This window comes from Chroicocephalus ridibundus, chromosome 1 (assembly GCF_963924245.1).
Source record: "Chroicocephalus ridibundus chromosome 1, bChrRid1.1, whole genome shotgun sequence".
NCBI lineage: Eukaryota > Metazoa > Chordata > Aves > Charadriiformes > Laridae > Chroicocephalus > Chroicocephalus ridibundus.
Window position 1 is genome coordinate 199,942,790 of NC_086284.1, and position 15,523 is coordinate 199,958,312.

General features: G+C 40.1%; 1 protein-coding gene across 1 annotated transcript; it reads right to left on the minus strand.

Annotated features, from left to right (window-relative positions):
• Positions 1–385: 385 nt before the first annotated feature.
• On the minus strand, positions 386–15,514 carry CRELD2 (cysteine rich with EGF like domains 2). The gene is made up of 10 exons (XM_063323352.1): positions 15,207–15,514; positions 14,101–14,183; positions 12,020–12,130; positions 10,028–10,119; positions 8,838–9,014; positions 7,411–7,509; positions 5,667–5,744; positions 4,759–4,854; positions 3,876–4,016; positions 386–2,031 (listed from the first exon to the last, which is right to left on the minus strand). The coding sequence occupies exons 1-10, from the start codon at positions 15,366–15,368 to the stop codon at positions 1,973–1,975; spliced, it is 1,098 nt and encodes a 365-aa protein (XP_063179422.1). The 5' UTR covers positions 15,369–15,514; the 3' UTR covers positions 386–1,972.
• Between the last annotated feature and the right edge of the window lie 9 nt (positions 15,515–15,523).

Sequence of the window (15,523 nt, forward strand, 5' to 3'; positions counted from 1 at the left end):
AGGACCCTTGCCTGGAACACCGGGGAGTTAAGTGGCAATGACTGAGCAGCAAAGACAAGCTACACTCCTGTAAGATCCTTAAGGCCTAATATTACCATAACTGGCTACACCTGTACTAAAAAACCGTAAAGATCGCCAAGTTGTATTCCCTCTGCTCTCCAAATGACTACTTTTCCTTTCTGTTAATTTAGCACTTATTAAACACAACACCTACCCTACAACTTGAAAGATATGTGGCATATAGGCCCATCTCACAATTACAGCTGGAAAAGCACTAAAGTTTTCATTCTCAGACTGGCAAACTAAGAAACATCTAGGTATAATAGCTGAAGAAAAATAACTTAAGGAAAACTGTTACAGATACTTTAATACCATTGGGTATTTAAACTACTGCTCACAAGATCATCTTAGACAGCTTTAAACACAAGAAACCAACAGAATCCTTTTTTGTATGATATTCGCGTACAAATCCTACATGTACCGTTCACAAACTGAACTGTGAATTAGTCTGAACAAAGAAGTCTTCAGAGTATAGAGAAGGTATTTGGCCCTCGCTGCTCAACAGGTCACTCCTATTCATACCCTTTTTATTTCCACTTACCTCACGGTACTGTTTATAACTTCAAGTCAAGCTTAAATGATGCCCTTTTCAGCTGTATTCTTTAATCCCCATTTAGCCTCTCTGTATCCACTACCTCAATGTATTTCAAACTTTACTCACTTCCATCAGAGCTTGAAATACTGCACCTGGATGGTCCTTAGCTTATTTACAGCTGTGATGGTCCTGTAGAATATACCAATTTTAGCTCTTATACTGGCTTTTAAGCTTAGGGACAACACACAGGAAGTTGTGCCTATGCTCTGCATATTAGCTTTACCTCTGAAATGGCATGGGAAACATCAAGAGAAATTAACTGCAGTATGGTTGCTCTGAAAAGGACAGGAAGCTATTACATGCAGCAGTAGAACGTAGTGAAAGTCATGTATTCATCAATCCTAGAGAGTACCCATACAACAACTGTGAGCCACCAAGTGCAGGCATTACCTAAACTTACTTTTCATCACTGTCTAAACTAGTTTACATACTTAATGCAAGTACCTGGAAGAAAGACTTGTCTACCTACCTTTGGAAAGCTGTTTCACATAATTCTTCCTTCAGAGGAAAGTGTGTGTATAGGGGGACGTTGTTTTTTTGTTTGAGGGTTTGGGGTTTTTTTGTTTGGTTTTGGTGTTGTGGGTTGTTTTTTTCCCTCCCATATTCCAGCACGACTGAGTGCCAGAATTCAGTGCTGAACCGAAATACAGTGCTTACAAGGTTCTGGGGTTTTGTAGGTTTTTTTTGTTTGTCTGTGGGTTTTGTTTGTAGTTTTTGGGTTGTTTTTTCTTTTTTTCACTGTCCAAATGAAAAATAGACATGACAACACAGCAAGGTACTAACATCTTAAAAATTTGAAGGCACATTCCAACAAAATAAACTTTTATTGAATGCAGTATTATGCATTCTACTTTGTTTGAGGAAACGGTGCTTCTCCCCGAAGAGATTCCCTTTGACAATTTCTAAAAGCCGTATTTCAGTTACAGAAATATTTACATGTCAAGAAACACCAAGCTTTAGTCTAAGTTTTTCTGGATTTATGAAGTGCAACTAAGTCCTTCCAAATGGTGATAGTTTTCAGTAGGCACTAGGATGAGAAACCTGCAAATTCTTTACAATTGCTGGGTACAATGTTATGTTAATTCAAATTTTATACTTACCCATCTAGAGTGTTGTTCTTAAAGAATTATACAAAAAGTGGCATTTAAGAATAAAGAAATGCAGCTTAAAGAGCAGTTTATCAAGTCACCATTTAAAAAAAAAAATCTTAATGGCAATCTGCATATTTAATACCATTTCCACAGTATGTCAGCTACAGGGGCTTAGTCCAATAATTTAAAACTTCAGATAGGAATGTCTTTTGGTTCTGAATGCGTATCATAAGTCATCGTGTCCAGCAGGTGAAGACTCAGTTGTTTCACTCTCTGCTTCCTCTCCTGTGAAATTAAGTATCATAATTAGAATAGAAATTAATTATTAAAAATACCATATAATTTTTTATATTAGGAATTGTTTAAAGAGGAACCCAAATAAACATATTTATCAAGATCAGACAAGCAATAAAGCCATATAGAAAAGCTACTTGCACTATCCTCCTATTCAAAGCTTATAAATTATTTTTTTTCCTAGTTGCAAACAAAATATTTCAAATAAACTGGTATGATATTGTTAGTGGAAGATAAAAGCAGCACAGCTTTTTTCTACTCTAAACTTTTATTTTCATCTATTCACAGTGAACTTTCTCCTTTCCATATGAACTATTAGAAGAAATAAGGTATTTGAAAACAAAAAGCAAGTATTACTCAGAATTATTTTCTACAGTGCAGACTGCTCGGTGCAGACGTTAAAACAGCCTTCAAACAAAGCAGAGCAATTTTATTACATTGGCAAAAGCATTAATCTAAGAAAAAAGCTAAGCCAATTTGTCAACTTTTCATTTTGCTTTTACTCTCATAAAATGTCAGGCCACATTAAAAAAACCATAGTAACTGGTATCCTGAATATGTGCACAGGAAAAGTACATAACTGATTTTAAAGGACTAATAACTTCGAATACTGAGAGTATAAATAAGGTCTGAACTGAACGGCCTTCAGCCTTGAGCAGCAATACTGCATAGAACTTTACAATTTTTTAGTACAAGATGAAAAAGCAGTCTTGGGGGAGGGGGAACAAAAAACAAACACAAAGAAGCTAAGAAGAAAAAAGAAAATAAAGGTATGAAATTGAGTGTCTTTCATCTATTCTCCTACACCCTTTATTGCAAAATAATCCTGTCTTCCACTTTGGAATAGTAAAAAAAAGTCTAGACAGAGTAACGAAATATTAATGAACATAATTCTGTCCATAACATGTCATACATCCTAGAGCAAATTACACTTTAATTTCTTGACTGAAGCTATAGCTTAAATCAAGCTAAACGGTTCCCTATTACTGCAAGATGGACATCTTCTCCATATTCACCTTCACACCAGCTCTGACACTTGTGTGATCATAAAATAAACAAGTTCAGCTTGCTCATCCAGCAAAAAGAATTCTGCTTAGTTTTCTGAGATTTCAGTGAGTTGATGCAGCTTGAATGCAATCAGATAAATCCTTAAGTCATTAGAATTAACAATAAAGGAAAAAAGCGAGGAGGAAGAAGACCTCCTTTTTATGATAGTGGTAATTTGCTAGTTCACTTTATGTAAGGAAGCCATGACTTAGGTGAACTACAAACACAACCTTGTGTTAAGCAAAAAAAATATTAACACAAGAACAGGACATTTAAAAAACCCACTATCTTTAAGCAAGAAAACATGCATGCCAGAACGTGGCCTACACCACAAACTATTTGACGCAGACCACAGCTGCAGGAAGATGACAAATTATACAGAAGAATTTCATAGAATCATGGAATGGTTTAGGCTGGAAGGGTCCTGAAAGATCATCCAGTTCCAAACCCCCTGCCCTGGGCATGGACATCTTCTATCAGACCAAGTTGCTCAAAGCCCCATCCAACCTGGCCTTGAATGTCTCCAGGGATGGGACATCCACAGCTTCTCTGGGCAACCTGTTCCAGTGCCTCAACAGTGAAAAATTTCTTTCTAATATCTAATCTAAATCTACCCTCTTTCAGTTTGAAGCCATCACCCCTTGTCCTATCACTACATCCCCTTGTAAAAAGTCCCTCTCCAGCGCTCTTGCATGCCCTCTTCAGATATTGTTTACAAGCAACTAGACCCTTAGTCAGAAAGACACCTCCAGGTTGTTGATACAGCTTATTTTAAAACAGCCACTTACCTTTTTTTACAGTTTGAACACACGTTCCATCCTTATCTTCAAACCCTTCTGAACATACACACTTGTAACTACCTGAAGTATTAACACAGTCTTGATTCTCTTTCACGCAGACCTTTTCAGGAAGGCTACATTCATCTATATCTAGAGACAGGACAGGGAAAGAAAAAGTCCACTGTTAAACTTTTTAACTTCTGTTAAAGCCATCTGTTACAGTTCTTCATGATTTTGACTATGTTTCAAATTTATTCAGATAGTACTGGGTTTTTTTAATATTTTGCAAGTCACTTTGTGGGGAAATTAATTAAGCAATGGCACTTGTCTTAACCTACTGAAGATTTCCCATAGTCATTTTCTACTGACGCCATCAAGGTACGACTAAAGGGAAGGGAGCCTGTAAATACGACATCATCATGGTTAACAGCTACTTAAAACCGTGCGTACCTTCTGCTCTTCCCCACAGAGAAATTCTAATTTCACTCTTTTTACTATCATTTCACATGTTATAATTCACTATGAATTAGTATCATTTGAACTTGGACATCAAAGAATTAACAGAAAGACAACAGAATCCACACTGCATCCCTGCCTTTCCGTTACAAAATGAATATAGATGCACACTCCTAATGAAGTAGTAGATAACTGACAGGAGACTCATGTATTTGTTTCCTGAACCCATCATAAAAGAGTTTGTTCGTTTTGCAGAAGTGTTTCGCCTTTAAGCCTTGCCATGCATATTAACTCAATAATATAAAGGAAGTTATAAAGAAAGTCTTTGCTGCTAATACCAGAATGACTGGATTCATTTTGATAGGCTTCAAAACTGAAGCAGACAAACGCAAGTGAGCTAACTGGTGTTCTACCACGTACTGCTAAACCCACCAACCTGTACACTTTTCATCTTCCTTCATGTATCCAGATGCGCAGGTCTTACACTTGTCAGAACCTTCCCCTGTGCAACCTACACAGCTGGCATCACATGCTAAGGATAAAATATTGCAAGCATAAGAATTCATGTATCTGAGATTTAAAGTTACACCCTTAAAGGCAGTCAGCTTACCCACACAAGAAATTATAGATTCACAGAAAAGTTTGGGAGTTTGAAACTTTAAAGATCATCTAGTTCCCACCCCCCTGCCACAGGCAGGGACACCTCCCACTAGACCAGGCTGCTCAAAGCCCCATCCAGCCTGGCCTTGAACACTTCCAGAGATGGGGCATCCACAACCTCCCTGGGCAACCTGTTCCAGTGTCTCACTGCCCTCATAGTAATGAATTTCTTCCGAGGATCTAATCTAAATCTCCCCTCTTTCAGTTTAAAACTCTTACCCCTCATCCTATCACTACATTCACTGATAAAGAGTCCCTCCCCATCTTCCCTGTAGGCCCCCTAAGGAAGGCTGCTATAAGGTCTCCCCGGAGCCTTCTCTTCTCCAGGCTGAACAATCCCAACTCTATCAGCCTGTCCTCATAGGAGAGACGCTCCAGTCCCCCAGTCATCTTCGTGGTCCTCCTCTGGACTCGCTGCAATAGGTCCATGTGCTTCTTATGCTGGTGGCCCCAGAGCTGAACGCAGTAGTCCAGGTGGGGTCTCACGAGAGCAGAGTAGAAATAACCAGATATCTCTTGCCTTCCTCATACAAGAGGTCTAAAGCCTCATCCTCCCCATGCCCAGTAAGGACCAGTCCACATTGTACTGTACTAAGTGCTTCGTATCATATCCTTTCTAGTATTATCTCTAACATTAAATTAGGATTCTAGGTGTTAAAGTACAACAGCAGATCAAAAAGAAACCTTTGCATGAGAAAGATCCATCTGTGTTTAAACAATACTGGTGATCTTTGCAAGGAGAAGCAGCACACTCATCTAAATCTGAAAGATAAAAAGCGACAAGTTACCTAAAATAAGTCATTATTAAATAGCAAGATTAATACTTAAATGCTATGCTTTGAGAAAAAGAACCGGACCACAGAAACTATGACCTTAAACTGGCCGCATTGAGAGTAATTGTTACAATGAGTTTAAGATCAGATATGCAGTATGTTAAACAAAAAAGTAACATGGTAACTTATATACTGCTATGTTCAGCTTAAACTTATATTAACAAGTCAAAAACTGATCCTCAGAAGATGTTTTTTGATGACATTAACAGATGCATCAGAAATTCAAGAGATAAAATTAAATAAAGCTTCCAGAATACCTGCCATCCTTGTCATTTTCAAGTCAGTGTTTTGCATGCATTTATGCTTTTTATGCAAATTGCATAACAAATAACCAGAAAGACTGCTCTTCTGGAATACTGTTGACTTTTCTACTCCTGTATTACCACGCTATGGAACTTTTTAAAGTATTAAAAAAAGAATTACACAAATGCACACACATAACTGCTTAGTTTTCTACACAAAGCAAATTGGAGAAAGCCAAGGTACGATTAGGACCAGTCAAGCTGAAAACCAGCTGTACCTGGGAAGTTAAAACATGCTAATCTTGTGAATTCAAGGAAAGGGCACAACAGTACTCACAACTGAAAAAAAAAAATGGACAGAGAAAGGCTATTTCAGTCCCCTTACTGTCCATCTCATCCTGTTGCTGCAGACATCATTCCTACTGATTACTTAATTAATTTATACTTGATTGGTTACATTGATTATTTGGAAAAAAACAGCTGTGCAGAAGACAATACTGGAGCATCTTAAAAACCCTCTTGGAGCATTCAACACTTGCCTAAACAGGTATTGCAGTAGCTGTAATTCAAATCTTAGTTGTCATTACCACTTCTCATAAGAAGCAGTGTTCACACAACTTCTAAGATACTGTTTCCAGACATTATGTTAAGGGTCTTTAACTGGTCAAATACAACCAGTTAAACAGAATGTGTTACTCTCCCCCTAGTGCAGTCCTGCATGAAAGAGTATTTTTAGTATTTGGTTTTTTCAAGTGTTCCATACCTATTTCCTCATAAACCAAGAGAAATGCTAAGCTAGAAACAGGTAAGAGATTATTGGAAGCACTGAGCTTGATACCTCCTGGTATTTCTCCACAGCACCAGAAAAAGTTAGTATGGCTGGCTTTTAGTGAAATGTTTGAACTCTATTAGGGCTGAGCATCTACAAACATACAGTAATGTGAAGACAATTGTGCAACTACTACAAAATATGTAGATAAGATGACAGGAATCTTCCAGTAGTTTACGAAATAGTTTAAATCAAGAGCAGGGCATTGCTTAGCATTCAAATAAACACAAAAAACATGTCTTAAAAGGAACACCCCACTTGCTGCTATCTGTATTCCACTAAACTAAAAAGATACACAGTGAACAGTTTGATAAAGACAACTATAATCATCAGGGGATCGGTGGGGAGGAAATACTGCTTTCCTGCAGTGTGAAACGAGTTAGGAAGAGAGAGACTACAAACTACAGAAATTTAAACTGACAGAACACTTCCATAAAATACTATAAAACTCGATGTGATGTCATCTAATCTCATTAGCCAACGTTGCTGCAAAACCTGTTTGAAGTCTACCTCCTATTACTCACCCACACAAGCTGATTCTTCATTTTTAATCCAGCCTTCTTTACAGTCTTGGCAGTCCTTGTTACTTGAACCAGTACAAGTTTTACAGGCAGCATGGCAGGCTGAGATAAAAGAAAACTACAATCTGAGCTTTGTTGGCAGACTCCAAGATAAATTTGGGCACACAAATTCTCAAAGAAAACCTTATTTAGGATTTACTGGAAGCTATCATATTTTAGTAGCTTGGCTCTGCCATTCACGAGATTAAATCTTGACTTTATGGAGGTATCATTTACCAAAAAATGCAGCTCTTTCCTACAAAAAATCCCAACAAACAAACCCCCATAAAAACGCAACGAAAAACCCCCCACACCAAAACCCCCAAAACCCCAGGAAGCCAAACCCAATTACAGTCATCTACACCACTTAAAACAGTGACATGAAGTTCTAGTGACTAGAACTGGCAGGTCCGATTTCTGAAATATTTGTGAGGAGAACAAGAAGGTAAAATTTGCTCAGCCGCTCAGGGTTGGGACGGCACAGACTCAGCACTCCCACCTAACAGATCTTTAGACTACTTCATTTGCAACTAGCTATAAGAGCAATGTGTGAAGTGATACTCGTCTCAAGAACTTCACAAGGAAACATACAAGAAATCCAGTTGTATATGCATTATATATATTTTTTTTATAATATAAATTTATATATATTTTTATATATAAAATATATATTATATTTTATATATATATTACATGCATATACAAAATGCAATATAACATGTATGTTATATATTGTAATATAAAACATATCGTACGGAAGAATTACTACACAGCCAGATAAAAAAACACCATAACGTTTAAAAACAATCTTCTTCGACCCCACGCTCAGGATTGCTGCAGTATCTCATTCAAGATGTAAAAGAGATGAAAATCTGACCAACTGAAAAAGTTTATTCCTATGACCTGACTTTGTTTCAAAATTAAGCTTAGACATACTTAACTGGAATCTATGTAATTGACAGTACAGATCAGCTGTTTGCATGCCCATTTACTCCAGCTAAGCTTATCTGAGACCTGAGGAAAACCTAGCTTTCAAAGTAGTCCATTATGCAGCAACTGCAGCTCAAGATTTTTGTATGGTACTTGACGGGGGTGGGGGGAGATGGGGACCCAAAGCTTGCTCCTCTCTCCTGCCTCCCTTGTGACAAAGACGAATTCTACTTCTTAAATTAAAGCACACCAAAAAAAATTAAAAAAAATCAAGGGCTGGCTGGAAGGATGGCTGAGCAAATCCTTAGAATTCCACCAAACTGACTGACAGGTCATTTATGGTTACAGCTGAGGGATTATTTTTTGGTTTTATGTTTCTCAGTTTAAATTGTTTCTAGTTTTGTTTACAAAAACTGAAGAAAGGAGACAAAGATCTAAGCACGTGTCAAAGACTTCATTACCTGTACAAACAGAATGTGTCTCATTTCTCAAGGTACTGAAGTAACCATTAGAACAGTCCAAACAAAAATCTCCTGTATACTCCTTGTTACAGCTACACGAGCCATCTCCACCTCGGGTACCATCACCGTCACAGTGGCCGTTTCCATGGCAAGGTCTTTCTGATCCACCACGACAAGCTAAAAAGGATCGAAAATATAAACCAGATGTTACAGAAAATAACCTCCTATTTTCAGACACAAGCACCTGAAGTCCCTCCCTCTTCACAGATAGTAAAATGTAAAAAAACAAAAACAAAAAAAAAATTGTCACACTAAAACAGGATACAATTTCCAAAATATTTTTTACCTTGAGAGCAACCAAAAGGCTTGCAACAAGGAATGCTCAGTAATTTATTCACGTATAAGAGGAACTCAAAACAATCTCCAGGAATGTTCAGTTATAAATGTAATTTTGGGTAAAGACCATGGCTTAGAATTTTATCTATTTTCCTAGCTTCCTTCATGGATAAAATTGGTATCTTTATTTATTCTGGATATCTAAGAATGCTCATACTGCAGCGGAAAAAAACATAATAGCAATCATTTAGATCAATACTGGAAATTGGCACCTCATTTTTAACAATATGAGGCCAAAGCTGATCTCTAACAAGGTGCAAGGTTTTAGAAATTTATAAATTATACAACCTTCGGGGACCAAAATACACCTGATATCTTGATACACTTTTGCATCAAAGACCTTACTTTTATCCAATTTCTCCCATTGCCTTTTAAACAAATCCTCAGTTGTTAATTTCTTAATTTAATCCTCAACAGTGTTTTGGCTGTTTTACTCTTGAAACTAGTCAAGGACTGTTGTCTACCCAGCTTCTGAAAGGCCACCTAAACAATAGACTTGATGTCACAGAGAGCCTTTAAGTGGGTCAGGTGTGGATGTGAGCATCAGATCAGATGGATTCTGCACACTTAAGTAGCCTTGATAGCTTTTTACATTACTTCCTGCCTGGAAGACTTTTCTACAAGCAGGATGTTCATGAGGCAGCTACCTTATTATCAGACAGCAGGCAGGTACGTAATACTCAGCAGCTGCTGTCTCAAAATATCATACTTCATGTGTCTGCCCATGTTATGAAAGACTGAAACAAATGCGTAAAAAACTTATCTGCTACTGTATTTTTCAAATGAAAAGTTACCAAGGCAATCTGGTCCATAAGTTCCAGCAGGGCAGCAAACTTCTATTGTTTCTATGCAAAACCATTTAAACAAATCAGGATACTTCTTCTTTCTGTATATGAAAGACATTCATTTATTAATAAAAAGAATGAAGATCCTTTAAAAGACAATTTACACAACTGAACCTGCACAGTGCAGTAGAGTAATCCATTACACGTGACAGATTAAAACTATTTTTTTCCTGTTCTGAAGACAATCTTATTTCAGGAACCACTTTCGAGAAGTTCTCCAACTTGAGATGAATTTACCTTTTAAACTACAATACTATTAACAGACGCTACTTAAATTTTATAATTATATTTATGAAAAATGTGAAATCACTTAATATCATCTTGATACACTCCCTCCCTTTTTTTTTTTTAACCACCTTATTTTTAGTGAAGGCTTATATATAGTTTAGATGGTCTTACTTATGTCTTCCTCTTCAAGATAACTGCTATGTTTATCTCAACTATGTAGAAGATAACCCAGCACAGATATTATAAACATTTCCTCAAATTATTGACAGCCTGACTTCACAACAGGGTGCCTGTTAAAATTTCTCCTCTTTTTTAGCATGAATCAAGTATTATTTTAGAAGGATTTTTTTTAATATTAAAAAGTAAATTATGTGCTACTCTAGCATTAGAATATACCTGCAATTAACAATAAAATCATAGGTATTATTTTGCAAGCAAGCATGAGGACTACTACAGTTCTGAATGACAATTCACAGATCTCAGTATCATGCCGATATCTCAAAACCTTTAATAAAGGAAAGGTAAATTCCGCAGTCTGGCAGAAGTCTTTAGCAACTACTGAGGCACGTGCAGCTGTTCTTTCTAAACTATTATGCCTCACTGTATTAACTCCAAGGCTCAGGACCCGAAAAGTAAATCTACTGAGTACCGCATGTAACGTCACGATTAGTGAAGAAAATATCCACGGACAAAGAACTTGTCTTTGGAAACTACCACAGAAACTGAATGACATTTTGATATTGTAGGTTAAAGGACAGGAGTCAAAAGCTAATCAAATGCACCAATCAACTGATCTAATTCTCTAGTTTAAGACCCATTTATTGCAGTTCTGCCAATTTAAGACAGCTTCAGAGAATGAGCTAGTTTACTCTGGGTTGCATAGCTTACCCTCCCTTCAATTGGCATGTTAATGTATACACAATCCTGTATAGTTAAGTAAACGGATAAAGCAGTCATTAAGAGCCAAGTGGGTTATCAAAAAATCCGTATCCAGTGATGAAGTGGTAATAATGGTAGTTCACTCTATTGAATTCTAGCTGACTAGCAGTGCTGACAATCTAAAGAAGTAAAAAATATTTAGAAGAAACACGATTTGGAATTAAAAAAAGGTCTTAAGATATTTAAATGCTACAACACCATCCTTGCGCTAATTGTATTTTATAGTGGTATATGAAAGTCTCAGTTGTAACAGAAATTGCAGGCTTGCTCAGAAGTCAGGTAGAAAAGTCAACTGCTACACCACCACCCTCAAGAGATCCAACTGCTAAATTTATTAGTATCAACTGTTTTTTGATTGACAGGAGGACAAAATAATGTTTCAGGAAAAAAAAGCAAACAAACAAAAAACCCACACGAACCAGAGTCCCTTGCAGTTTCACGACCAAGGAAAACAAAAAGGGTAATAAACCCCAAAGTTTTCCAGTGTTAGTTTGACCCAACACTCCACTGATAACTGACTAGACAATAGACTAGAAGCCAGACCGGATGTTTTGGTGCAACACTTCCCAAGTTGAAAATAAAAAAGAACACTGTACAGTGGCATATGCTATTAAAAGTCAGCCTGAACGTCAGCTGTACCCAATGGTAACTCTTGAAGGATAATGAAGAATTACCCTTAGTGCTATTGTTCAGACACAAGATTTAATGTTCGTAGTTCATCCTGTCAGATAACTTATCCACACAAAGATCTCCACAAAAAAAGTTGATACTTACAGTTTGAACCACCATTTTTCTATATGTTCTTCATGCTCTTCTACCATGTTGTTACATTCAAAGTTACTACTGTCGCACAGATTCTCTATGATCTCTACAAGACGAATTTCACTACAAGCAGAGAAGGAAAGTCATTAGTTTAATTTAAACATTTGATACCGCTCAAGATCACAAAATGGTAGGGGTTGGAAAGGACCTCCGGAGATCATCTAGACCAACCCCCCTGCCAAAGCAATTGACCTAGAGCAGGTTGACCTGGAACACATCCCAGCAGGTTTTGAATACCTCCAGAGAAGGAGATTCCACAACCTCTCTGGGCAGCCTGTTCCAGTGTTCTGCCACCCTTAAAGACGCTTTTCCTCATTGTTGAGCTGGAATTTCCTGTGTTGCAGCTTGTACCCGTTACCCCTTGTCCTGTCCCCAGGCACCACTGAGAAGTTTGACCCCATCCACTTGATACCCACCCTTTAGATGTTTATAAGCATTGATAAGATCCCCTCTCAGTCTTCTCCAGACTAAACAGACCCAGGTCTCTCTGCCTTTCCTCATAAGAGACCTGCTCCAATCCCTTGATCATCTTTGCAGCCCTCCGCTGGACTCTGTCCAGTAGTTCCCTGTCCTTCTTGAACCGGGGAGTCCAGAACTGGACACGGTGCTCCAGATGTGGCCTCACCAGGGCAGAGTAGTGGGGGAGGATGACCTCCCTCCACCTGCTGGCCCACGGTCTTTTTAATACGTCCCAGGAGACTATTGGCCTTCTTGGCCACAAGGGCACATTGCTGGTTCATGGTCAACTTGTTGTCCACCAGCACTCCCAGGTCTCTCTCTACAGAGCTGCTTTCCAGCAGGTCAACGCCTAACATGTACCAGTGTATGGGGCCATTCCTCCCTTGGTGCAGGACCCTACACTTGCCCTTGGTGAATTTCATTAGATTCCTCTCTGCCCAACTCTCCAGCCTGTCCAGGTCTCTCTGTATGGCAGCACAGCCTTCTAGTATGTCAGCTACTCCTCCCAGTTTTGTACCATCGGCAAACTTGTTGAAGGTGCACTCTGTCCCCTCATCCAGGTTGTTGATGAATGTATGGAACAAGACTAGACCCAGTACTGACCCCTGGGGAACACCACTAGTTACAGGCCTCCAACAGGACCCTGCACAACTGATCACAAACCTCTGAGCTCTGCCATTCAGCCAGTTCTGAATGACAGAAAAGATAAGACTTTAGCCTGGAATACTCACATCAGTTTATGGTGCACTCTGAATTAGTTCCAAAACAAAGCAAACATCAAAAATCAAGAGCTAATGAACATTACTTTAACCAAAAAAAAATTAGAAGGATGACCACAAGAACCACTTTGGCTTCCTTGAATTTATTATGTTTGCAGATTGTAGGTTTGATAGATTTTTAGCTTCCCAGCAAATTTGGAATGTAGGATTTTTCTCCTATGTTGAACAATAAATTTCAGGTATTGCTACTATCTTATACAGGGCCCATGAAGCTCACAGTAACTGAGGTTCAGAAATCCCATCCTTACATCTCAGTGCTCCAACTAAGATGAAAAAGTGAATCTGAAATTCAGAAGAAAAACATCACATCACTTTGCTCAGCAATCAAACATATCTACAAAAGAGTACAGTAATCTGCACCTCTTCTAGTTTTCTGTTTGGCACTGAAATAGTGATGACTAGGTAGGAGACACTGCTTTAATTGTTAAACAAGTACTGCAGTAGTCCACACCTTTTAAGACAAACAATTAACTACGGACCATTATTTAAGATCATTATTTTGGGATTTTAATGGGTAAATAGAAAAAAAAAATACTATGACCAATAACAATATTAACTTTTGTTGTTTTCAGAAGCATGACAAATAAAGGCATTAATAAAAGGTTTCAGTCTTTACTGTAATCTTTACTTTACACTGTAATCTACTATATTTTAGTCAATAAGTCTTTAAGGCTTGGGCACGTGAAACTTTAGCTGCAACATTCAATATTTAAGTTCCAGACAAACACCAGTATGGTGAAGTTACGCACACTGGACACAAAACATAGCCGAATGAGAAGTACTGAGACAGCTTACCTGGACTCATACTTTGACAGTGTCTTCTCTTCCCAAGCAGTGTTTCCACCACCAAAGTTCTTCTTAGCTGTATCCGCTAATCCCTGCAAATGAAAAGTACCAAGAGAATGTAAGTTACATAGGTCTTGTTTCTAACAAAAATGAAGGGCAATAGTGCATGCTTATATGAAAATTGTGAAAAGCGCTGTGCAGAAACTTCAGTAAAGCTCTGAAGTTTCTGATCAAATTGTTCAGTGAAAGAAACTGCTACTCATACACGAGAAGTAAGAAAGCGTAGGTGATAGCATAACATGACTCAATTTTCATAATGTATAAAATGAGGCTTTGTTAGAGTCTTCATTTGCATCAAAAAAACACACATATATGAAACTTTATACCCTTCTCCGTTAAGTTTTCAGGAACTTTATTAACCAGTTGATCAGGACCTCTAGTTCATCGAGTTTTGACAGTACTTAGCCCACTCGCCACCATGCTGTAACTTAAACCATACAACAGGATAATTCACCGTGCCCAGCACAGCTTCCCCGAGCCACAGCCAGTGCCCGGCACCTCGCACAAACTCTCCGCACATCCACCGCGCCTACACGGGTGAACGTACGCAGAGGCAGCGGTAAGCACCTGTCACTAGCCGGAGCAGCCCCTCGCTGCCTGTGTCGAATTTGCTGTGCCACAGCGCAGGCCTGCTGCAAGCGGCAGCACAGGCAGAATTTTGGGGGGATGATGTTTTCCATCAGCACCCCTCATGGAGTGCCACGGCCAGCACAGCCGGCACCAGAACACCTCTGACAGCGATCCCTGGGGAGCCCCGTAACCCGCCGACCCAAGGACCGTCACCGAGGCCGGCCGCAAACGCCTGCCGTCCGCCGGCTCCACCGCCGGCAGCGCTCCCGCAGCGCAGCCCAGGAGGCGGAGGGCCGCCCAGCGGCGGGCCCGCCACCCCTCCGCACCCGCTGCCGCCCCGCCGCCCGGGGGCTGCCCCCGCGGAGCGGCCTGGGCCGCTGCCGCCACGCCTCAGGCTGCCCGGCGGGACCCCGCGGCCGGGGAGCTTGCCGCCTCCTGCCCCGCAATAAGGCCTCCCGCCGCCGTCCCCCAGCCCCGCCGCCCACCTGGTTGAATCTGTCCGCGATGCCCCGGCAGGTGGAGCACGCTAGGCGCCGCCGATCGCCAGCGCCTAGGGCGGGCGGCAACAACAGCAGCATCAAGAGGGCAGCGCAGAGCGCCGCGGCCAGCGGCGGCCGGCCCGGGCGAGACGCAGGTCCGGGCCCCATGGCGTGGGGAGCGGCGGGGAGCGGGGCCGGCCCAGCCGCCGCACCGAGCCCGCCTCAGCCAGGGCAGCGCCGGCAGCGCACAGCGCGCTGGCCCCGCCCCGGCCCCCGTAGCAACCGGCCCGCGAGCTCCATTCAGATTTCCGCGTCAGCCCCAC

Excerpts from the sequence above, each read along its gene's own strand:
- CRELD2 (XM_063323352.1), bottom strand. The coding sequence starts at position 15,368 with ATGGGGCCCGGACCTGCGTCTCGCCCGGGCCGGCCGCCGCTGGCCGCG. Across the intron at positions 4,017-4,758 it reads GGAAGATGAAAAGTGTACAG|ATATAGATGAATGTAGCCTT; the intron begins GTTGGTGGGTTT and ends TCCTGTCTCTAG. Across the intron at positions 2,032-3,875 it reads TGTTCAAACTGTAAAAAAAG|GAGAGGAAGCAGAGAGTGAA; the intron begins GTAAGTGGCTGT and ends TTAATTTCACAG.